The 26,163-nt window shown below is 37.3% G+C and overlaps 1 protein-coding gene across 2 annotated transcripts in view; it reads left to right on the top strand.

Annotated features, from left to right (window-relative positions):
* Tomm70 (translocase of outer mitochondrial membrane 70) overlaps window positions 1–26,163 on the top strand; it is a 42,849-nt gene that overhangs the window by 14,664 nt on the left and 2,022 nt on the right. Inside the window, exons 2-11 of one of the 2 annotated variants that reach the window (XM_004636585.3) lie at window positions 2,146–2,319; window positions 4,093–4,219; window positions 5,896–6,005; window positions 9,801–9,949; window positions 12,295–12,502; window positions 15,138–15,272; window positions 17,296–17,403; window positions 19,044–19,160; window positions 21,833–21,930; window positions 22,655–22,777. In XM_004636585.3, coding sequence (XP_004636642.1) covers window positions 2,146–2,319; window positions 4,093–4,219; window positions 5,896–6,005; window positions 9,801–9,949; window positions 12,295–12,502; window positions 15,138–15,272; window positions 17,296–17,403; window positions 19,044–19,160; window positions 21,833–21,930; window positions 22,655–22,777 — 1,349 coding nt within the window. The remainder of the gene's footprint in view (window positions 1–2,145; window positions 2,320–4,092; window positions 4,220–5,895; window positions 6,006–9,800; window positions 9,950–12,294; window positions 12,503–15,137; window positions 15,273–17,295; window positions 17,404–19,043; window positions 19,161–21,832; window positions 21,931–22,654; window positions 22,778–26,163) is intronic. The other variant, XM_023721286.1, reaches the window with a different exon arrangement.

Raw genomic sequence — 26,163 nt, 5'->3', positions numbered from 1 at the left:
CTGTGTATTGTAGAAAGTTAGTAGCATCCCTGGTCTCTTGATGCTCATAACATCTCCCTTCTCCCATTTTGTGACAATCAAAACTGTGTAGGGGGCTGGTGAGATGGCTCAGTGGTCTAAAGCACCTACTTAGAACAAGCTTAGCAAAACACAGGGAACGTGGTTCAATCCCCCAGCACCACATGCCAGCCAGCCCCGCCCCCTGGTGGGCTGAGCTGGCTATACACACAAATAAATAAATAAATAAATAAAATTAAAAATAAATAAAATTAAAAAAAAAAAAACTGTGTGGGGACAGGGATGCAACTTAGTGGTAAAGTGCTTAGCATGTGTGAGGCCCTGAGTTCTACCATCAAAAAAAGGAGGAGACATATTTCCAGTGGCTTCATATAACTGTAGCCATCTTGGTCACAGCCACCATTTTGTCTGCCATGTGAGCCTGGAACACATCACAAACCTTTTAAGACAAAAGTATGGTAGTGAGATGATCAGCAAAGTGTGCTGTGCCAGCCATTACTAAACATATTTTCTTAACTGATATTGGACATATTAATAGTTTATGCTTAACATTGGCCAAGCATTGGCCGTGACTCATCCACATGGCCGACACTGACAAGGATCTACAATTTGAGGTACAGGATCTCAGGATAAATCCTAAGGGGATTTCACTGACCTTATCAGACCTAAAGCTACAGCTCTTGTTGCATAGGTCCTGCTTTATCTTGGTCTTAACCATCCAGCAGAAAAGTATAAAAACAAAGTATAAGTAAAGCCATGCTGTTATGTTGAGCTGCAGGGGACTCAGGTCCACAATTTCTGACATTACCGTTGAAGCAGAAGACCCAATACTGTTATGGACTATTGGACTCTTAGAATATTTTGCTGCATTAACACACCTATAAAATTCAAATAACGGAACTTAACAAAAAAAGGGGATACAGATGAATGTCCATTTTGTATCTGTGTATTCAAAGTGGTTAAGATAGATATATAGTTACATTCTCTTAATGAATAGAGGTATTTGTTCTAATAGTGTTTGTAAATAGGATATCACGTCCGCGTCTTGTAGAGCAATTAACCACTAGAAAGAATGTATGCAATGTGTTAATTATTGAAACTGTCCTACCAATTTGGTTTGAAAAAAAATTAAAAAATAAAAACAAAAATTCATTAATTTTGAATAGTGCAAAAATCAGTGTATAACTTCTGTCTTTTTTTTTTTTTTTTTTTTTTTTTGGCGGAACCAGGGATTTAACTCAGGCCCTTGCGCTTGCCAGGCAGGCGTTTGTTCCACTGAACCATCTTCCCGGCAAAATCAACAACTTTTGTCATTGCCAGTCTTACAGAAAACCCACTACTATTATGTACTACTGGGCTATATTGCAATATTTTGCTGAATTCAGGCACCTATAGTATTTAAACAACAATGGAATACCCTTCTCTGACAAAATTAAACAAAAATGGGTGATACAAATGAACTACCATTTTGTATCTATGTTCAGAATAGTTAGGGTAGGCATTCCCTTGGATCATTGAATATAGAGATTTGTTCTAATAGTGTTTGTGGACAGGATATCATGTCTGCATCTTGCACAGTGAACCACTAAGACAACAATATGCAATGTATTAATTATTGAAACTGTGCTAGCAATCGGTTTTAAAACTGTCTCATTGCTATTTGTTTCTCAATAAAATTATTTAAAGAAAACATGTACGGAAACTGTTTTCAATCCAGTGCCACAAAAAGAAAAAGTAACTAAAAAGGATAAAGGCTTGGGAAAGGATAGGTACATTGCAGTTGCCTGCAGCCAGCCTTTGTCCAGCCAAGCTTGTAAAACTCTTCCTCTTGTCTTGCTGCTCACCTAGGACACCTTTCTATTCATAAGTCTCCATATATTGTATTTTGTAGAATCCTGGTTCTGTTTGCTGAAAAGTTTCACAGCATCTTCCACCTTTGACAGCCAGTTTTTATATACTAGGAATGTATATTTCTGAAATGGGTAAAATTATTTTTGTCTGAAAAACTGTTGTCTTATACACATTAAACTGGCAAAAATTAGTTTTTCAGTTTAGTACTGAATTAAGGTAGTCTAAGTCTATTGTCAAATGTTTATTAGTTGTTGGTAATTGTTTTTCTCATTTCAGAACTCTCTTGATAGAGCCCAAGCAGCCAAGAACAAAGGCAATAAATATTTTAAAGCAGGAAAATATGAGCAGGCTATTCAGTGCTATACAGAAGCTATCAGTTTGTGTCCTACAGAAAAGAATGTTGACCTTTCTACATTTTATCAGAATAGAGCTGCTGCCTTTGAACAGTTGGTATGTATGCTGGGTTGTTTTCTCTTTTCCTTTTGTTTCTCTGCTTGAAGTTTGAGTTAATGCTACTTAAATCTAATGCATTTTTTTACATTTTGAAATTAATAAGATTTTTGTTTTTATTTCCTTACAAAAATTTAAGAACAAACGTTAGTTTTACTGGTTAAAATATACCCCATTTATAAATATTCAACTTTTATAAAATTAAATAGTATAGAAGCTGAAGTTTTGTAGTAGCTCCTCAACCATTTAAAACTGTTCTCCAGCTTTTTTTATGTAGCTTTCATAGTTAGGAGGGGAAAGACAGAGATGATTTCCTTTTGAATAGTGTTGGTGATACATTTTTTGAGTTGCCACTGTGCTTTGTACAGGTTTTCATATCAACATATATCAACCTGTTTCACTTTTTAAAGACCCTGTGTCGAGCTTCCTCTGTATGTTTATATAGTGGAGTGACTGACAAAACAGCAGAGAAGAGAGTATTAGGGAAGAAACATATACTGGGTTACTCCTGACAGAAGAAAGAGTTTCACATGTTCAAGTAGGAATAGGAGAAAGATGCGCTGGAAAGAATAGATAAAGACCAGTTCAAGAAAGTCCTTTTAGGGAGTAATAGAGTTTTGATTGTTCTAAGTATAATAGAAATGCTGAAGAGTTTTAAGCAGGCAAAAATAGTGTCTAAGATTATTATATTGTTCTGCTGAAAATATATTGAAAAGTGGAGACAGAAAAAATAAGGATAGGAGCTAACCTGAATAAGACATAAAGACAAAGTAAAAACCAGTAAAACTTGTTGCATTGGATGTGAAAGCTAAAGGCATGAAAGATTTTACTGCCAGAAGATGGAGAGTAAGTAGACAAGTTATGTTGAGGAATGTCTTTTAGGAAAATAAGTCTTATGCTTCAGATAAATTTCGGAATCATCTGTAATTTCAGTTGGTATACAAAAGCACTGTATGTAGTTACCTAGGGAGAAATAAGAGATGAGAGCTTGAGGATTTCATCATGTAGAAATCAAGTAATGAGAGAGAAATTGGCAAAGGAAATTGAGGACAGTAAAGTATGTGGAAGTGAGACAAAGGTGCAAATCTAGAGGATTCATTAATAAAGAGCTGCTGACAAGTGGAATAGTTCTAGGGAGTTACAGAGTAAAGGAGAGGTTTTAAAGCATGGAATAGAGCAGGAGATGTGGCTCAGTGGTAGAACTCTTGCTTTGCATGCACAAGGCCGTGGGTACAGTTCTCAGCACCCCCCATACCCCTAATAATGACATTGAATATACAAGAGCAAGTGTTTTTATGTTTGTGGGAATGGCGCAAAAGATAAGCTGCAGAGAAGAGAGCTGAAAGAGTGAGATCCATGGACAGAGTGGTCACGAAATGTAGCCCACCAGTGGAAAGTTGACCTTTGAAGATAAGTGTTTCCTCAGTTTTAACAGGAGCAAAGAAAGGATATGAGCACAGAACTCTAGTTTTGGATGTAGAAAGGTGGCCAAAGTATCAGGAATTGAACTCAGGAGCTTGCACTTGGCAGGTAGGCGCTTGTGCGACTGAGGTATATCCCTAGGCCCTCATTGCTTATTTTTAAAAATCTAGTTACTTGTCTTCCTTAAAGATACTTATGTGAGGTTTTTTGTACACATATTATAAGTATTAACTGTATTTGCGATACATTTTCTGTTGTGGGACTTTTAATACTTGGCCTGTTAAGTTTGGAAAACTGATTTGTATTGAACAGTATTTTTATTGTGACTTTTGAAATACTTTTCAATTACAGCAAAAATGGAAAGAGGTGGCCCAAGATTGTACAAAGGCTGTTGAACTTAATCCCAAATATGTGAAAGCTCTCTTTAGGCGTGCAAAAGCCCACGAGAAGCTAGACAATAAGAAGGAATGTTTAGAAGGTGAGGGTATTTTTGTGTTTGTAGATGAAAATTCATAGAGGCTTTATGATCATAAATTTATATGAAATTCTGCCTGTGAATACAGAAATTATTTGTCTTTAAAAGTTGAACTTTTTCCCAACTGAGACTTGGTTTTCTAGTTTCAGGTGATACTGTTCAAATACTGACATTTGAAATTTATATGTCACATATTTTAAACATGGCAATTAGCTTTAGTATAATTCCTTGAATAAGGGAATAAGAAAAAGAGGCTTTAGCAAATGGTAGTGTGTTTACTTAAGCTAACATATATTTTAAGAAAAATAATTTTAGGATGAAGTTTTAAAAAGTTGCTTTTGCCCTTAATATTTCAAACTTCATTTTTATACCGGATTGCAAATTATGCAGTCGGTACAAAACATCAAAGTGAATTTGTCATTCTCAGTAGATGCTATGTTTGGCATCCTCTAATTGACTGTGTCTTTCTCCAAAACTGCAATTAGAGTATAGTCCATTGGCTCTTAAAGTATGTTTTTCTAGATGATGTGAAGATAAAATCAGTGGTCCCCTGCACCCCAAGATAAAATGCTTCCCACTTGGTATTTAAATAACTTTTTCTGTTACTGGAGATCTAAGCCAGGGCCTTGTGAATGCTTCTATCATTGAGCTATACCTGCATCACAAAATAACCACTTTTTAAAAGAAAAAAGCTCAAATAAGGCTCTGGGTTCAATCTCTAGCACTACCCCACTCGAGTTTGTGTGTGTGTGTGTGTGTGTGTTAACACCTTTGAAAAAATCCTGGATTATCAAGTGATCATGATGCTTTAGAGAATGTTTTAGCAAAATTTGAAGTTTTGTGTTGTCACATAATTTGGTTGTTGGTGAAAGGAGAATTATTTTAGAAAAGGCAATCCTAAATTTGGGCTAGACCTTGAAGTTACTAAAAGATAGTATTTGGCAAAGAGGAAGGAAGTTGATTGGGATTTTAGAGACAAATGGGAAGAGAAAAAGACATTGGCTCTGGATTGACTTGTTTGGAGGTGTAGGATGTGAAATTGTGAGAAACTGAGTTCAAAAAGAGAAGGAACGGTGATTGGCTATTTTGTTTTTGTTTTTGTTTTGTTTTGCGGAACCGGGGATTGAACTCAGACCCTTGCACTTGCCAGGGAAGTGCTTATTCCACTGAGCCATCTCCCTGGCCCCGGTGATTGGCTATTTTGAGTGAAGAAAAAAAATTTAGAAGTTAAGCCTATTTTAAATTTTTTTTTTTTTTTTTTTTTGCGGAACCGGGGATTGCACTCAGACCCTTGCGCTTGCCAGGGAAGCGCTTATTCCACTGAGCCATCTCCCTGGCCCCAAACCTATCTTAAATTTCAAATCACTTAAGTTGTGGGGTGGCATAACTGAATGAAAATGGATGGCCAGAAGAAGATTCCTATATTGCCTGGTTTATTTTCTATCTATAAAATGTGCAGTGAGCAGTGTCAGAAATTATATAGCACAAACCTTTTCATTGCATAGGGTGAAGGAAATTAATCTCAGAAGGGGAGAGACTTGAATCATTGAAAAGCAGTTTTATTCAAGCTTCATAGTCTCATCAGGCTATGAATTTAATGACTTCCTGTCTTACCTTATACCTGTTTGATACTGTTAATAGTCTCTACAATAATTTCATGTTTATTTTTCCATTTCTAGATGTCACTGCTGTGTGTATATTGGAAGGGTTCCAAAATCAACAGAGCATGCTGTTAGCTGATAAAGTTCTTAAACTTCTTGGAAAAGAGAAAGCCAAAGAAAAGTATAAGGTAAATTAATCTGAATTGTGAGTGTACTGCTTGAACTTGGGAATAATGGTTATGGTAACAACTAAAATTTAGAATGGAGTTGTATTTCTTTTTGCTATAACCTTGGGCTTTTGTGGCATTTTCTTTTTCAGTAACTATGTAGGCTGTATCCATTACTATACTTGGATGAGTCTGAAATTTATCTAGGTTAAGGATTGCTTCACTGATAGGCCAAATCCAGTCTGGCAGCTGTTTTCCTAAATAAAATTTGACCTCAAACATACTGTTGTTGGCTGTGTTTAACCTACAGTAGAGCTAAGTGATTGTCACAGCATACAGTGATAGTATCCCAAAAAAAGACTAAATTATTTATTACCTGGCCTTTTACAGGAAAATATTTTCCAACTCCTGTATCACAAGTTTTAAACTTACATTTTTAAATGGATATTTGTTTTAAGGTTTTAGTAGTGGATAATTTAAATTTAACAAACTATTGTTACATAAAACTTCACAGAGAGGAGCTGGTACAAAAACATGTTCCTTTCTATATAGAATTAAAATTTAGCGAGAGAGGCTGTTACTCTGTACATGGCCAATGTCCCGTGGGAGATATACATATAATACTGAGAGAATGCCACTGTCTTCATCACTGAAGACTCACGGCTAAATAGCAGTCATACCAAGGCAGTTGTTTTTTTCTTTACAAATGAATTGCTTTTCTCGTAAGGGATTTTAATAAGTATATATACTTAAGTTCCCATCTGTGACTGTAAACAGAGTTAAATCATTAAAACACCCTTTTCTAGTATAGGAATTTAATATGCCGGGTGGTCTGTGAATCTCTGCGAGCAGTGATAGCTAATCTTTCAAAGATCATGTGCCCAAACTGCAAACCAAAATACATTTATTTATCACAGAGTAAACCCAAATATTAGAGGCCGGGGAGATGGCTCAGTAGAATAAGCGCTTGCCTGGCAAGCATAAGGGCCTGAGTTCAATCCCCAGTTTCGCCAAAAAACCCCGAATACTGAGGTTTTTAGTTTCAAAAAGCAACTTATACATTAGCATATTTTGTCTTACATATGCACCATACGTTTGCCACCATTGTTCAAGAGGAATATAGCAGTAGTAGCTCAGAGTCTCTTTGAACCATGGAACGTTAGCTACTTGAGCATCTTGTAAAACTAACGTTCCTCCAAAAACACTTTGCAAAATACTATATTAGTCTAACAGATTGAGTCTTTAAAGAACCTAGGTAACATAAATCAAGTGCTTCAACTAATACTTTAGGGATGAGAAAACTGAGATTAGAGGTTTAATGACATGTTACATACAAGGTTGTGATCAAAAGATACAGTGACTGTTTAAAAAACAATTTTTAGGGGCTGGTGAGATGGCTCAGTGGTCTAAAGCACCTATTAAGAACAAGCTTAGCAAAGCACAGGGACCGCGGTTCAATCCCCCAGCACCACATGCCAGCCAGCCCTGCCCCCTGGTGGGCTGAACTGGCCACACACATGCAAAATAAATAAATAAATAAAAATAAAAAATTTAAAAAACAAACAATTTTTAAACTTATAGTAGACATTACCAAGAAAGACATAAATGTGTTTGAAGTGAGAATAAGTATTTTGAGTATTATGAGGGGCATCAATAGCAGTGTGCCTTTCAACATAATGAATGTTTACATTCAAACATCATAGTTTATGACCACATAACCCACTGATCAAGTGTTTATGGCAATTTCTGTCAAAAATGTATAGCATATCTTTACCTGTTCAACAGATCTGGCCCTATATGACTCATGGCTTTTTTCCCCCCAAGTTAAAATAGCTATAAGGACAAAATCAGACACTATGAGAAAAGACTTTCTGAACTGCTGTAGAAAGTGCAAAAACAGTTGGATAAACGTGTTCTTTTTTCTTTCTTTTTTTTGGGGGGGATTACCAGGGGTTGAACTCAGGTCTTGCACTTGCCACACTGGCACTTATGCAACTGAGCTCCCCCTTTAAAAAAGAAAAATCTTTTATATATTTATTTGGCACAGGGTCTCATGATTCAGCTCAGACTCATAGTGATCCTCCTGTCTCAGCCTCCCCAACACTGGCATTATAGGCATGTGCCACCACACCCAGTTTTGGTGGCTGGCTTAGTGCAGGGCCAGCATAGCATGTGGTACCAGGAATCGAACCCAGGTTCTCACACTTGGCAGGCAGGTGCTTAGACTGCCAAGCTATCTCCCTGTCCTGGATAAATATGTTCCCAATAAAGAGAAGTATTTTGAGGGCTCGAATGGCAGTTGTCTTTTATCAGTAATTTTTCTTAATCGAAACATTCATAGTTTTTACAGTATCACATTGAATAAGTGGCAGACCTAGAATGTGATCTTTTCATTTGTTACATAAGCCCATTAATTAAAATAGCACTTTATACTGTACATTTATAACCCCATGTGGAAGATGGGGAGACAGGGGCTTTATTTCTAAACTAAAATGGGAAGTGAAAAGATTCCCATGATTTACCCAGTTTCATATAAATGCTGTTTAAATTTCTCTTCAAGCTTTTCCCCTTAAATGACATTAAAGAAGAAATTTGTTTCTTACAGTTCTGGTAGCCAGAAGGTCTAATGTCAAGTAGTAATACCTGGGAAAGCCTTCATGCTGTGTAATCCCATGGCAGAAAGGCAAGAGAGTTGATTTTCACAATGGATCCATTGTCTTGATTTGATACTGACCCACTCTTGGGTAATGCTATTAATCCATTCATGAAAATAGATCCCTCATGACCTAATCACATCACATTAAGCCCCACCTCCTAGTATTTTAGCATTTCAGATTTAGTTTCCAACATGTGAGCTTTGGAGGACAGATTGAAATAATAGCATTGGAAAAAAAAAAAAAAAAGATTTGCCAGGGAGATGGCTCAGTGGAATAAGCGCTTCCCTGGCAAGCGCAAGGGCCTGAGTTCAATCCCCAGTTCTGGAAAAAAAAAAAAAAAAAAAGAAAGAAATAATAGCATTGGGTTTGCCCTTAGATTTTTATCTTTTAAGTTTTCTTCTGTTCTGCTGTCCATTAGGCCATTTATATCTAAAGGTTTTTTCATCCTACACATAACAAGACATTAAATAATAATGGTATAACAAGACATTTTAAATACCCTATTTTCAGTCAAGCATAGTAAAATTCCAGCTGTCTAAGAGACTGAGGTAGGAGAATTATAAATTCACCCTCAGCCTGAGCAATTCAGTAAGATTGTTTTGAATAAAAAAGTGTATAGGGGGTGGCCATGTAGCTCAGTGCAAAGATCCTAGGTTCAGTTCCACCTACTGCATAGTATTTTATTTTTTATTTTAAAGTAGACACCATGCATAGTGAATTTTCTGGGTTAAGGATCCAAAATTTGACTGTCTTCCATTACAAAGAGAAAGAACTGTAATTATGAGAGCGCCGAATCCTAACCACTAGACCACCAGGGAGGCGTTACTCCTGTAATTATGAAGGAGGTAGCCGTAGCAAAAAGAGGGTATTAAATCAGGAAATACGATTAAGGTGTGACCTTTAATGGCACTACCTATGATGCAGATCTTCAGATGTAAGCCTATGGCAAATGGACGTAACTTTTTTACCATCTGTGTAAGCACTATTTTAAGCAGCTGGAGCTGGCCATTCCCTCCTCTTTTGTCCTGTGGGTTAGAGCTTAACATTCTTCAGTTATTTGAAAATGAGAATCCTGTTTTTACAACAATTATTATTAATGTTCTTTAACATATCTGCTTCTGAGATTGTTTTTTTCATTTTGATAAATATTGAATTTCAGAATCGTGAACCTTTGATGCCATCTCCACAGTTTATCAAATCTTACTTCAGTTCTTTCACTGACGATATCATTTCTCAGCCCATGCTTAAAGGAGAAAAATCCGATGAAGATAAAGACAAAGAAGGAGAGGCTCTAGAAGTAAAAGAAAAGTAAGTATTTCAGGCATGGTATCTCCTGGAGGTTTTTTTTTGTTTGGTTTTGTTGATGTTTGTTGGTTTTGTTTGGTTTTGGGTTTTTGTTTTTTTTTGTTTTGTTTTGCTTTGTTTTTAAGTATTTTTAGGGAAGGGTCTACAGGGTGCTCAGGGTCTCACTACTAGATTGGACTTGTAGTGATCCACCTGTTTATAGCCTCCCAAGAGCTGGGATTACAGGTGTGTACCACCACACCCAGTCTCAATGGCCATCTCAGTGTTCCCTGGGGTTGGGGCCAGCTTGGCAGGCCGGGGGATCGAACCCCCAGCCCCTGAGCCAGAACCGGGGATTGAACTCAGGACCTTGTACTTGCCAGAGAAGTGCTTATTCCACTGAGCTATCTCCCCAGCACCCCCCTGAGCCTGCTTGCAGGTGCTTTAATCTGCTGAGCTATTTGGCTGGCCCTGTTTCTGTTTTTTGCTGCTGCCATGAACCTCCCCTAGAGCCACAGTGGATTCAAAGTCCCAGAAAAAAACCTTATCTCCAGATAGAAATAAGTAAAAGAAAATAAAAGATAATACTCTTAATTGTTGCCTGGTGTGGTATTGCACACCTATAATCCCCACACCCAGGAGGCTGAGGCAGAATGATAGCCATGAGTTCAAAGCCAGCATGGGCTACATAAGCAAGTTTAAGGCCAGCCTGCACTACATAGTGAGAGCATGTCTAAATAAATTAATAATAATACTGTAATTGTTATAATTATGTAATAAAAGTACTTCTCTTTCTAGCATGTGTCTGTTAGGCTTCTAGTATTCAAAATTTCAACCTGCTTTTGCAGTCCTGCATTGTGATTATTCTCAAGAGAATGCCTGTTGTGTCAGTTGCTTGACTATTTGAATGAAGGCAATAACTAGAAAATTACCTGTGTAGCTTCACATTCAAGTATTTTAGTGCAGGGAAGATTTTAACAATTACGAGGTACTTCAGAGAAGTTAAGGTTTAAATTTCTTTAAGGTACTGCTTCCCTACCAAAATGCCACTCTTTGGCCTTGGGTTTGAGATGTGGAAATGCTTTTAATGCCAGTCATTAGTGTTCTCAGTAGGTAGGAACTTTTTACTTCCAATGTGATTTGATACTTTCTATTTTCTTAGCCTGGTGACTTGAGGAACAAAACAAGGAATATTATAATGTAATTACAGGAATACTTAGTGCAGAGTTGTAAGATTTTGATTGATACGGCTTTTCTTCTAAGCCCCTTGCCAGTTTCTCTACACAGAATATAACAACTAAATTGTATTTTAATTAGTGTCTTACACAGATGCTCCTTGAATTACATCCTGATTCATCATTGCAAATATGTAGGTTAAAAATACATTAATTCTGATGCAGGCATCAGAATGTTTACTACTCGAGCATCTAAATTTAGCAATGTAGAGTACACTGTGGACTGTTGTTGGTCACCTCCTGCTGCCCCTGCGCGCAAGCCAGGGCAAGTTCACACTTCAGAGTACAGTTTCTACTGAAATGTGCCATTTTCATACCATGGAACTGTCTACATTAGATGGCTCAAAGGTCATCTAGTACAAATTCTTCTGTGGTGGGGTTTTTTGTTTTGTTCGTTTTTTAGTTAAAAATCCTTTTGAGCATCTCTAGTAACACTCATTATCTTAAAAGATTAAATAATGTATTGAATGCATTTTTAAAAATAGGTATGTTTTTTAAAGATCTATTTAATGCAAGAGTTTTGTTTTAAATTTAGTTTTTTGATAAGTGTACTTACGAATTCTAGTCCGTTGAGGTGAAAAAAAATGTGTGGAGAGCTCATATGTATTTCCCTATCTTCAGTCATACTCTACTTAGTCAATTCTGTACAAAACAGTCTTTATTTAAAGCACCGTTCTGATCACACCTCTTGCTTTGGCTTACATTGCACTGAACTTACTTGTTTTTTATTCCTTTGTTCCTCTGTTAGCGCTTAACATTTACTAAGCGTTATCAATGTGCTACAGATAGGAAAGGAAATAAGACACGATTCTTACCCATGTTGCAAATTAGTGTGTCTCCTTCACTAGCTGATCTCACATATTTGTCTAAGCCAAGGCATTAAAGGTACTAACCAATTTCTCCCGTGGATTCTGTTTTCTTTTAAAACTCTTCCTCTGTGGGTTCAAGAAAATCCCATTCTTCTTTAGAAATCCTAAGTGTTTTTTAACCTCTTTTTCCTAACTAGTTCCATACTGGCTGATTAACTTGTTAAAGGGAAGTGGACAAGTGTTTAACTTGGGCATGCTAAATGTAACAAGTGTTAGCATTTGATTTTTTTCTTAGTAAATAATTTCCTATTGTTTTCACTTTCAGTTCAGGATATTTAAAAGCCAAACAGTACATGGAAGAAGAAAACTATGATAAAATCATAAGTGAATGCTCAAAAGAAATAGAAGCTCAAGGAAAATACATGGCAGAAGCATTGTTACTGCGAGCCACCTTCTACTTACTCATTGGCAATGCCAATGCTGCCAAGCCTGATTTAGATAAGGTCATCAGTTTGAAAGAAGCTAATGTGAAGGTACATTTTGAAATGTTTGTGCATGTGAAAAAGTTAATAAGTAGGAATGATTTTTAGGTCCTTTGTCAGATATTTTAGCATTTTATTTGCCATTCTCCAAAAAGGCTGTTTTTGTTTTGGAAGAAATCTAATGATGAGTACATTGGTGCCATGAATCTGAAATGTAGATGTTAATACTTACCTGCAGCCAAGCAGTTAATGTATTTTTCTGCAGCAGCTAGAAGATTCAGCGTCACTTGTAGCCACTGTCTAGTGAATTGGACTCCTTGGATTGTACTAAGGGTACTAATGCAGTGTGTAACATGCAAAAAGTAGTTCCAGGCTTTAAAATATGTTTACAAAGAACAAACACATTAGCAATATATTTGGAAAGATTTTTATTACATGAAGAAAAAAATATGCTCTAAAAATACATTTATAAATACACAAAAGTTTTTACAATTGTATTTTCATTTACGAGTGTTTTTAATGTGTGTGTAATGATTTTCATAAATAAGATTTGAAGTGATCTGTTGAATTACATGATTTATTTATATATAGATATATTTATATTGACAGGTATAATTAGTTTTGATATATATACACACCAAGTCTGCCAAAAAAATGTATACACATTTCAAGAAAATAAAAACTTTGTTTTGTTTCTTAATTTTGTTTTGGAGAAAATAAAAATTTTTGTAATTGTTTTCGCACTAGATTTATTGAGACATCATGAGGTTCACACAAGTTCCCTTTAGCCTCTACAGTTGCAGGAGGTGCTGAGAGTGGTGGCCACAAGCTTCCAGGAATCTTGTTAGCACAGCAGCTGCTGCTTGGGTAGTCTTGGCCATGGAGATTGCAACACATGCATTTTCTGTTTCTTCTCTAGAGGCCAACAGTGGCCTGGGTTTTGGCTGTGATAGATGGCGTCCTCTAGGGTCCCCATATGAGAGTAACACTATTGGTTGAAAAACCATCATACTGTTTTTCTTTTCCTAAAGTAATGTGTATCATTTTTGGTAGAGTATGGTGATACTGCTTTGAACAAAATTTGAAAAGTTTTTTGATCAGGACTGTGCCCACTCCCATCCCCAGATGGAACCCAGGACCTTTGCTTTTTGCTACATCCCAAGCCCCATTTTTAAAATGTTTTACTTTGTGAGACAAGGTTTTAAGTTGCCTGGGATTGGCTCAGACTTGTAGTCCTATTTCCCAAAGTACTAGAGTTATAGACATGTGCTACCACACCCCGCTAGAAGTTAATGATGTCTATGACAAGTATAAAAGTTAACTCAAAATGGATTGGAGATCAAAATGTATAAAACCCATAGAATAGAACATAGGAGTAAATATTTATTGCCCTGTATTAGGCAGGAGTTTCTGAGATAAGCACCAAAAGCATAAGTGCCCTCTCCAAAAGAATGTAAGTTGGACTCTCAGGCTGGGAAGATAGCTCAGGGTCTAAGTGCCTGCCTGGCAAGCACAAGGACTTGGGTTCCCTACCCAGTACTGCATGCCATGCCAGCCCCAGGACCCTGGGCACACCGTGCCGGCCACTGAAACTGGGCGAAGAGGCACGTGCCTGTAATCCCAGTCCTGGGGAGGCTGAGACAGGAGGATCACTATGAGTCTGAGCTGTGTAGCAAGACTCTGTACCAAATAAATAAATAACTTTTATTATAAAATGTTTATGCTCTCAAGGACACCATTGAGGAAAAACACCTTCCACAGAATGGGACCAAATATTCATTCATCAATTAGAGAAAAAGCTTGGAATACAAAGCAAACTGCAATTAGAATTCAACAGTAAAAAGACCACTTAATTTTAAAATTGGCATAGGATCTGAATAGACATTCCGAAGAATATATACAAATGATTAATAATGATATGAAATTAATGTTTAACATCATTAGCCATTAGGAAATTGTAAAGGAACTCACAGTGAGATACAACTTTAAAAAGATCAACAATAACAAGTATTGGCAAGGACATGGAAAAAGGGAACCACCTCCCCCGTATTACTGGTAGAAATGTAAAATGTTAAAACTTCTTTGGAAGTAATACCAACAGTTCCTCAAAAAGTTAAACATAACATTTACCTTGTAATCCAACAATTCCATTCTTAGGTATGTACCCAACAGTGCTGATACATATGTTAACACAAATACTTGTACATTAATGTCCATAGCAGCATTATTCATGATAGCCAAAATGTAGAAACCCAAATGTCCATCAGCCAATAAGTGTATTTATAAAATGGAATATCATTTAGACATAAAAAATGTGGTATTAATACATGCCACAATGCAGGTGAACTTTGGAAAATATATAATGAAAGAATCCAGGTAAAAAGGCTGTGTTCTGTATGTAATCCCAAGTTGTACAAATCAGTAGAAAAGAAAAGCAGATTGGTGGTTTCCATGGTTGAGGGAATGGGAAGTAGCTACTAATGTGTATGGGTTCAGAGGGATAGGAAAAGTGTTCTAGAGTTAGTGATGATCAGTGCACAGTGAACCAGTGAGAAACAGGTGATTTGAAAGATGAGCTTTAGGCTGGTGATGGCTCAGCAATCTAAAAGATGAGGTTCACAGCATGTAATGATACTAGTTTGTTCAAAAACAGTAATGCTGGATCCTTTCTCCTTTGGGGATGTAGCTTCGAGCAAATGCCCTCATCAAAAGAGGCAGCATGTACATGCAGCAGCAGCAACCTCTGCTGTCTACCCAGGATTTTAACATGGCTGCTGACATTGACCCTCAGAATGCAGATGTTTATCACCACCGAGGACAGGTAAGCCAGCTTTATATCTAGAGTTCTGATGTACAGATTGGGCTATCTGATACCCTTTTTTTTTTTTTTTTTTTTGTGGAACCGGGATTGAACTCAGGCCCTTGCGCCTGCCAGGCAAGCACTCATTCTACTGAGCCATCTCCCCAGCCCATGATACCCATTTTTGATAATTTCAAGTTTTCTTACATCATTTTAGATATTGTTTATAGTGTGGATTAGCCTTTTAGTTCTGTCTTAAACATTTGTTTTCATAATTTTGGTATTTGTGGAAAAGGAAAGCAAAAAACTGCTGCTTGCTAGCATTTTAGGTTTATGCCAGAATCAGTGGATTCTTTTCTTCGTATATTTGGGTTGTTTGGTGGTGGTGATTGTTCTTGAGACAAAGTCTTGCTATGTAGTGTATCTTGGCCTCAAACTGGTGACAGTCCTCCTAAGTCAGCCTCTTGAGTGCTAGTATTAGAGGCGTGTGCCATACTACCAGGCTGGACTTCTTCCTGTGAAGAAATCCTAGCCTGATTCCAATTAGTACCAAAAGGGGGTTGGGGAGGGGGACTGCTAAATGAGTTTCATAATGGGCATATTTGGCTTTTTGTAAGAAAAATATGTAATGAAAATTTCCCAGTAATAGCATCACATGGAAAAAATGTAACTGTAATTTGCTTAACATGGTTTTTAGATTGCAACATAGGAAAAAATAGGAGCTATCTGTATATCAGTGAAGCTGAAATTCTTTCTAATAGAGAATTTTACCTACTAGTGTTTCTAAAGGGGGTAAATGCTGAGATAACCTCTCAAAATCTTTTTTTTTTAATTTTTTTTTTCGGAACCGGGGATTGAACTCAAGGCCTCACACTTGCCAGGCAAGCGCTTATTCTGCTGAGCCATCTCCCCAGCCCACCTCTCAAAATCTTGACATTTCATCTTTATTGGTAGTGTCTAAAGTTAATTTGATGCAGCCTGAACTACATAACTAGACTCTGTCTACAAACAGATTAATTTGAAAGTTCTAGTTGTTTTTGTCAGACCTACTGTGAAATTAAGTAGTACAGTAATGCTTAATTTCCTTAATAATGAAAAAGTAGGGGCTGGAGAGATGGCTCAGTGGAGTGAGCGCTTCCCTGGTAAGCGCAAGGGCCTAGGTTCGATCCCTGGTTCTGCCAGAACAATAATAATAATAGCAATGCCTTTCCTGTGAGACACGAGTGGCATGAGGCGACAAGTTAGGTTGCTGGGCTTCTCATTTTCATCGCATAGACAGCTCTACCACCAAGGTGGTCAGTGTACCTAAAGGACATTCTGTGAGAAGTGTGGCAAGCATCAGCCTCACAAAGTGACCCAATACAAGAAGGACAAGGTTTCCCTGTATGCCCAAGGAAAGAGGCGCTACAATCGGAAACAGAGTGGCTATGGTGGGCACATGAAACCCATCTTCCGAAAGAAAGCTAAACGACAAAGAAGATTGTGCTGAGGCTTCAGTGTGTGGAGCCCAGCTGCAGATCGAAGAGAACGCTGGCCATGAAGAGATGCGAGCACTTTGAACTGGGAGGAGGCAAGAAGAGAAAGGGCCAAGTGATCCAGCTCTAACCTCGTGCTTCACTTTAAAGCAAATTTGTTGAAGCTATAGGAAGATTAGCTGTAGAAAAATAAGTACAGTAGTAACCACATCTAAAAATAATAATAAAAATTACAGAAAAACATTTTACATGGTTTACATTGCTCTTCTTAAAGAAATGAACACGTTTCACATTCCAGAATGTTTTCTTTAAAATTATAAGATTTTCTAGTTCATTTTTTCTATATTGAATAATTACTACTGATTATACTGATCATTTGCTGTAACAGAAGAAACTGTGCATACCTGATGAATTTATTTTGAATTACATTTATTATATACAATGTATTGTTACTGTCCAAGAATATTGAGAATTACAAAACAACTATATTTATTCATTAAAGCTATCTCAGTAAGGTTTAAAAAATTAAAAGAATTACATTTATTAATTTGATTTTTATTTTTTCTTAGCTGAAAATACTGCTTGACCAAGTTGAAGAAGCAGTGACAGATTTTGATGAATGTATTAGATTAAGGCCCGAGTCTGCTCTTGCACAAGCTCAGAAATGTTTTGCATTGGTGGGTATTTCTTTATTTTGCGATTTCTAAACATTTTATTTCCCAGTGTCAACAAAGATGAATGCTATGGTCTACGTCATGTTTTTCCCCAAAAACATGACCACAGGGAGGAAAACACGTTAGGATGTATGTTAATTAATGGCAGTTCTTTCATCTCTTCTTTATAGAATTGTTACTCAAAAACACAAAGCAAAAAAAATAAAGTAAGTTCATTTCAAGTAAAACTAAGTACTTCAGTTTCCCTATTTACATAGATTCCTAAAAAAGTTCCCATTTTCCTTTTCTACTGAGGAAGCTAAGGCAGGATCACAAGTTCAAAGCCAACTTGACAAAACCCTGCCTGAAAATTAAAAATTAAAAAGGGCTGGTGATATGGTTTAGTTATTGAGCATTTCTTGGTTTGATTCCCAGTACTACCCCCCACAAAAAAAAAACCTTTTAAATTCTAACATACTTGAAAAAAATGATTAAAGTTTTTATTGTAGAAATTCCCTTCCTTATATGCAAAGTTAACTTTTCAGAAAGTCACACAGCATTGGTTTCTAATATTTTGGCTTGCCTGATGAGCCACATTCAGTGAAGAGGAATTGTCTTGGGCCACATATAAGATAGGGGCTGGGGAGATAGCTTGGCATTCTAAGCACCTACCTAGCAAGTACAAGGTCCAGAGTTTGATCCCTGGTACTGCATGCTGTGTGTGATGGTGCATGCCTTTAATCCCAGCATAAGGGAGGCTGAGGCAGGAGGATCATTGTGAGTCTGAACTGTTAGACCCTGTATCAAAAAAATAAATACGTAAGATACTTGCTATGTGTAACAAAACTTCATAATTATAAAAACATTTTAATATTAGTGCTATATGTAGTAATACCACAAGCAAAAAGCTGTACTTTCTGCACCACAGCTGCTAAAAACTGCTTTAACTTGCATGTGTGTGTGTGGTGTTTCTTTTTAGTGCACATTTGCAGTACATGATGATCCCCGCATCGCAGGGAGTTACTACACATACATAATGCATCCGAGCTGCTTTGATCATTTCTGCTTTCCTTCCTCGTATTTTAACTGGCTATTTTATGAAGTAGCCCAAGCCCAAGATGCATAAATATAACATTTGCATGTCTGCTTAATGACAGTAAACACCTGTCTTCACAGGTGCACTCACTTGTAGGTAGGTTGAAAGTCCATGAACAGTGAGTTGCTGCATTTCACCAGCCCAGTTGCAGAAGCCCTTCCAACATCTGCTGCCCTTAGGTTTCAGTTCAGCTAACTATGCGGTAGCTGCAGGAGACAAGTCTCAGAGGCACCTGCGCTGCATTCAGTGATTGCCTGTTCATTCCACCCTTGAAAGCAGCACAGTCAAATCATGAAAAGTACTACTAAAAACCTCACATAATGTTAAAAGTTACGATCTTTTGGATCCACATTGTTCGCCGTCCAGGCTGCATGTACCTTGTAGGCTGGACACACGTAGAATATTATGTACTTTGAAATTACAAACTGGTTATGTGGTCCTGTTTTCTTGGAATTCTTTTGAATGCACCATATAAGATTTATGTAATTTTGTATGTCTTTTATAATGTTAATACTCTAGAAGTTTTTTAATTTCTTGATTTGACAACCCTTTTTAATTTTTTAAATAGTATCGCCAGGCATATACAGGAAACAATTCTTCACAAATTCAAGCAGCAATGAAAGGTTTTGAAGAAGTCATAAAGAAATTTCCAAGATGCGCGGAAGGCTATGCACTATATGCCCAGGTAGCTGACTTTGCAAGTTGTTTGAAGAACTGTGTTGTATGCTGAAGCTCAGTGTGGAAATCAGAAAGTAGTGCTATCCTGGTTCCAACTGGGGTGGAAGCAAATGGCTTTCTTCTTGCCCTGCTTCTCTTGGCCCCTAGGATAGTCCTTGATCACAGATCACATTAGGAGAACCTCCTGTGTTGATGACTAGGAAACCATAGCCTTAAACTCACAATGAAGGGAAGCAAGCATTTTTCTTCTCTTTACATTTGGATTGGATTTGTGACAAATGTAATCACCTTAGAAAAATATATGCTGTGCATAGTTGGTAGAGAATATATCCATGAAAAGGTTTCTTTCCTTTTGATTGCCATCCTTTTAATATATAACTATTTAAATTTTCTTGTTTTCTCTGAAGTTCTTGGAGTTTTCCTCACTTAGGATTGAAATTATAGAAAGTAGAATTTAAATAATTTAAACTTTTATTGTGGCCTGAAATTCATGAAAACATACTTCTGAATTTAAAATCATTTGTTGCATTGAAAATGGTTAACTTTTTAAAAAAATGTTTATTTGGTACAAGATCTTGCTACACAGGTTGGACTCGTAGTAATAGCCTTCCCAGAGCTGTGATTATAGGCATGCAACACCACACCGGGTTTCAGTGGCCAGCTCAGCCTGGGGCCGGCACAGCATGCAGTACCAGGGATTGGACCCAGGTCCGTATACTTGCCAGGCAGGTGCTTAGGCTGCTGAGCTCTCTCCCCAACCTCGAAAATGGTTAACTTCTTAACCATAGTTAATACTTTATTTCTTCAAATAAATGCTCTCTTTTTTTGTTTTGTTTTGTTTTGTCTTTTTGAGACAGGGTCTCACTATGCAGTTCAGGCTGGCCTTGAGCTCATTTTGTATCCCAGGCTGGTCTTGAATTCACCACAATCCTCCTGCCTCAGACTTCTGAGTACTGGGATTACAGGTGTGCACCACCAGCTTAATAAATGTTCTCTGAATAATAGTTCTCTTTATTTTTAATTTAGAAATTGTGGTATCTAAGCCATAGCCATCTCAATATTTTCTGACTTATTTTTATTACAGAAGAAATGTTGGGGCTTTTTCCCCATAAACATCACACAAAATAAAAACAATTTCCCCATAGACTCCGCCTAAACCATTCTTATTTTGTTTTTTTAGTTTGCTTTATGCTAGTTTAAGCAAGTTACAAAAAATATTTAGGAGGATGCTGAGGGTTTACTGAAGAAGACTGAGATTAATTTGTGTCGCATCTGTTCATTGTCCTGGGATTCAGAAAGATTTTTCTGGTGCAGATTTCTATGAGGATGTAAGACAGCAGGGACCTCTGAATGGCCATGAAACTTGCTGCAGAATGTTACATAAGTCTGCATGTTCTCCTGTCACCTTTCAGCCTTTGAAATGTGTTTGACTTTTGTGCTTACCTCCTCAGCACTTGCATTCTCACAGCTGTTTGCACTAAAATTTCTAATTCTGCTTTTCTACAGTTACAACTTTATATATGTCTGTACATGTTTAAGTACTATTCTATAGCTTCCATGTTTATGTAGTTACTGTATATCTGTATATGACTTTTTTTTATTAATCCTCAAACTTGGGCTTAGATTCTAGCAACTCTCAGTTATACCCTGAGCATAATCCTGGTATCCATAGAACCAGACCTTCTGTTTTAATTTGTTTTATTTTATTTACTTACGTATGTATTTTTTGGGGTATCAAGAGTTGAGCTCGGCCTTGTGCTTGCCAGGTCGGCGTTGCACTACTGAGCTACATCCTTGGCCCCAGGCCTTCTATTTTCACCATGAAATTTGCCTTAAACGTGGTTGACTATAGCTGCTTTAATTTTTAAAAAGGCGAAAGAGTTATATGATCTGAAGAGAAGCCAGAGTGTAGCTTCTTTAACTTTAACAGTCATTTTAAGGAATAATTATTTTGGTACTGGAAATCAAACCCAGGACCTTGCACTTGCCAGGCAGGCACTGTGCCACTGAACTGTATCCCCAGCCCCAAGAAATGATTCTGATATTAGTCCATACATCTTAAGTTATCCTTCTAAATGAATTATTTCCCTTAAAGTAATTTCCTTAAGATAATAAATTATTGGGGCTGGGGAGATAGCTCAGCAGTCTGAGCACCTGACTGGCAAGTACAAGGATTCGGGTTCAATTTCTGGCACCACATGTGGTACCAGCGCCACTCTGAGCTGACTGCCAACACAGGGCATGGTGGGTGACTCGTGCCTGTAATCCCAGCGCTGTGGAGGTTGAGACAGGATGATCACTACAAGTCAGAGCTGCGTAGCACGACCCTGTACCAAATAAGTAAATAAATGATTTTTTTAAAAGATACATGAGTGACATGAGCATACTTATAAGAATGTGATACTAAAGTGAGATTTTTCTATCACTGGGTAGGATTTCCTATATTCTGCAGTTTGCTAGATTATCATATTCCATGTAACTGCTGGCAGAAAAAAAGATTTAATATTTGCAACAGTGCCCTCATAGACCAGTTTAAATAATTTATTTAAATAATTTATTTAAAAACCAGTTTAATTATTTTAAACTTAGTAACAAATGAAGTAAATTTTAATAAGTAAAAGCAGTATGCTTTTAATTGTTTAGGTTACCAGTTACCTTAATCAAAGTATCTTCTCACAGGCATTAACAGATCAACAACAATTTGGTAAAGCTGATGAAATGTATGATAAATGTATTGATTTAGAACCAGATAACGCTACAACTTATGTTCATAAAGGGTATGTATTTTTGTGGTTCTCTTTGTTCCAGTAATACTAAATTTCCTTCATGGTAATAAAATGAATTGCTTTTGACCTTTGAAGAGATGGGATTATGGTAGAGAAGTATCCCTAACTTAATTGACTAATTCCTTAATGCTTATGGGTATTATTTTGTTCTTACATACAAATTAGTATATGTATTGTTTTTACTGTAGATTAAGGGATTTTCGGTTCTGAACATGCTGTGAAAATAGAAACCACATATAACGTTTTTCTTGTCATTGTGTAGTGGAATATAAGAATAAGGGATACAGGATATGTCAGTAGCAGAGCCTGGCCAATGGTGGTGACCTAAGGCACGTGGGTGCAGTGGGCACACAGAGCCTGGTCACCACAGCATCGCCACTGCAGCTGAGCATCAGATAACAGCACATGCAGAGGCGGTGTTGGCACTTTGTGATAAATAAGAGCATTTGGGGCTGCATCTTGGGCAATTCAGTCTCTAAAAGGTTCGCCATCGCTGACCTAGACCAGCTACACCATTTTTTTTCTTTCTTTGTTTCTGTGGTGATCAAGCCTGCATGGTACTCCAGGTTCCATCCCCAGCTCAAAGCATCCCCATGCTTTTTCATAATAAGGAGAGAGTTACAAGTTTACTGAGGGTACAAAATAAAATCATATATTCTTATTACTATTGATACTGGGCCATGGTCACATCTACTTTACCTCTTTGTATTTGCAGTTTACTTCAGCTTCAGTGGAAGCAAGATTTGGATAGAGGTTTGGAGCTTATCAGCAAAGCTATTGAAATCGATAATAAGTGTGATTTTGCATATGAAACCATGGGAACTATTGAAGTGCAAAGGTAACTTCTCCAGTCTGTCCCTAGGACATTTATGGCAGCTCCATCTGTGTCTTTTGTTCTTACTACATGTGATTGTCAATGCCTATTAAATTTTTAAAGTTTATTATGCCTTTAGATGCATACTTCCCTCAAAACTGTGTAACTGATTTGCCTTATTGTGTTATTCTTTCAAAATTGAAAGACTTATGGGGCTGGGGAGATAGCTTGGCTGTCTTAAATACCTACCTGGCAAGTGCATGGACCCGGCCTTAATCCCAATGGCACATGCCTGTAATCCCAGTGCAGGGGAGACTGAGACAGGAGGATCACTACATGTCCAAGCATCTTAGCAAGACCTTGTACCAAATAAATAAAAAGATTTTTTAAAAAATTAAAAGGGGCCGGGGAGATGACTCAGTGGAATAAGCACTTCCCTGGCAAGTGCAAAGGCCTGAATACAATCCCCGGTTCCGCAAAAAAAATAAATAAAATAAAAGACTTATAAAAGTTATTTAAGTAAAACTTATACATAGGAAGAGAAACGTGGTATTTCTTAAATATTTGTATGTTCTTTTTTTCACGTAAATTATTCAGATTGCAAGGGAAAAAAATCATCTGTAATGTGCTTTTCAGGGAGAACAGTAATAGTTGACAGCCAGGATAGCTAAGGTATCTGCTGTAAAGGAGCAACCAATCAAGTGACTGGGCAAGTTGCAACATCTCTCAGCCTCCTAACTTTTCATCATGGCGTGAAGGCATATGCTTGTAATTCCAGCAGTTGGGAGGCTGAGGCAAGAGAATCACTACAAGTTCAAAGTCAGGCTGAACTACATGGGGAGACCCTGTCTCAAAAATAAAAGAGAATTGCGTTTGGCCAAATACTGAAATGTAGGTGCCTTCTAGAGATTCAGTGATCTATATCCTCATTTTATAATGATGGGGATCATGTGATCCCCAGTTCAATAGAAGAATGCAGAAACTGGTGCCCAGATTGACTAGATTAACAAAATTACATAGTAAGCCAATAGTCAAGACATGATCTGATTTCATACTTCACTGATACCAGAGTCTGTGATCTTGCCATAATCTCTTTGTCAGGAGCCAACATGAATTATCTTTATTTTCTATCTTCTGTCTTCTGAATCCATCTCTCCTGTAGAGTAAGTAGGAAAGATAGATGGGTGGGTGAGTGGATGGAGTGATGGTTGGATGGATGGATGCGTGAATGGATAGATGGATGGATGGAGTGATGGATGGATGGAGTATTGGATAGATGGAGTGATGGAAGGAAAGATTGTGTAGTTCTTTGGGAGATGGGTATTTTGTAGGGTTTTTTGAGATTATTACTATGTAATAATCCAGACTGGCCTTCAAATCGCATATGTAGCCCAGATGGCTTCAAATTTAGAGTGATTCTCCTGCCTCAGCCTCCCAAGTGCTGGGATTACAGGCATGTGCCACTACACTCAACTTTGTGATCATCTCGAACTCTACTGACAGTTACATATAAATCCCAAATTATTTTTAATTGCTTTATGCAGATATGTAAAAATATTCTAATAGTATAAGGGCAATATTTCCAAATCTTTCTTGAGCCAAGTTGTTATTACCTAGAATAGTGTACACATAAAAACAATTTCCATTTCATTTGAGGAATTCGTAGGCTCTGGGTTAAGATTAAGTATCTTAGAGGTATGATAGAATTTTATGTATTAATTGTACTTTAAGAAGTCTGTTGGGGCTGGTGAGATGGCTCAGTGGTCTAAAGCACCTACTTAGAACAAGCTAAGCTAAACAAAGCACAGAGACCGTGGTTCAATCCCCCAGCACCACATACTAGCCAGCCCCGCCCCCTGGTGGGCTGAGCTGCCCCCCCACACACATAAAAATAAATAAATGTAAAAAAATTAAAAAAAAAAAAAAGTCTGTTGGAATATAGCTTGGCAGCATAAATGCCTGCCTGGCACCAGCAAGGTCCCGGGTTCGATCTCTGGTACCACAAAAACTTAATTAAAAAGTCTGTTGTACATCTTACCTTACAGTTAAATATGAAGGAATAAATTAGTTATTTACTTAATATCCAAACTTGAACTCATGACAAAGTTTGTTTTCATTTGCTTGAGTATGTCTGTGATACTGCCATATATTATAGCAGGAGGTCAAATATAGTTATCTAGAGGAACCTCTTACTTCCTAGAGCCTGATATGTGTGTAGTAGGGTATTAAAATATTTATTGTAGGATTACATATAACTATGCATATATAATAGCTAAAACTAATTACCTAAGTCAAGTTATTCTCAGTAGCTGTATAAAGCCTAGCTATACTTGGATACAAGGTAATGTTTGCCTTAAGAAACCAAGCATGTTCATCTGTTTATCCAAAAATAGACAGTAAACACCAGTCATCACAGTAGGTTCTGGGAAGTGAAAGGTATACATCAAGAAGCTAGTGAGATTGGTGTAAATAAACACATATACATGTGGCTATTCATAGAATGACAGTAGAACTGTTAAGATCCTTAAGAAAAGGGGAAAATATTTTTCAGGATGATACATATTTGAACTGTACCACCGAAAATGAAGGATTTCAGCCAGGGATGTGGTAGACACTTGCCCTTCATGCACAAGGCCCTGGGTTCAGTTCCCAAGAACTGAAGAAGAAGAAGAAAAAAAAAAGGTTTGACCAGAATCAGGCTGAAAGTCAGTGAATAATCTATTATGTGCAGGAGGAATGATAGATACATCAGGCAACTGAAATTGACCTTGTGATTGCAATTGAAGTCCATAAGGATGACCATGTGATGGTGAGAGATTAGGTGGAGAGAACTGTAGGCTCACACAAAATTCAGAGGGCTGGGCACCTGGAAGCCATTAGTGTTCTCTGAAATTCCTGTTTCTGCTGAAATATGCAGACCTTAGAGACCAGAGAGGGGCCGGGGAGATAGCTCAGTAGAATAAGCGCTTCCCTGGCAAGCACAAGGGCCCGAGTTCCATCCCCAGTTCCTCAAGAAAAAGAAAGAAAAAAGAAACCAGAGAGAATTAGGACTTCAAATAACCCATTTTAATTTCCCTAGTGTCACTGCATAATCAAAAGTCAGGGTATAAACTCAGAATTTGTAAGAATAGTTAACATTCATTGAGTGCTTTCAGTGTACTAAGCACTGTGATGTAGTAAAACAGAGGCATTTTATTAGAATCATAGTTGAAACTTAATGGTCAGGGCAATCCACTCGGGTCCCCCTCTGTCCCTCTCTTGGACAGGAGCTTTCTTTTCCTCAATAAATATATTCTGCTCTTAACCTCAAAAAAAAAAAAAAAAAACCACAGTGATTGGACTTTGTTGCACTATTTTCAAGCTTTATTGGATACTTGTGAATTGCTTAATCTGAGGATTTTTGAAATTTT

Source organism: Octodon degus, unplaced genomic scaffold (assembly GCF_000260255.1).
Source record: "Octodon degus isolate 3935 unplaced genomic scaffold, OctDeg1.0 scaffold00081, whole genome shotgun sequence".
Lineage (NCBI taxonomy): Eukaryota > Metazoa > Chordata > Mammalia > Rodentia > Octodontidae > Octodon > Octodon degus.
The sequence above is the reverse complement of the archived record's forward strand: the minus strand, read 5'-3'. Positions and strand labels throughout refer to the sequence as shown.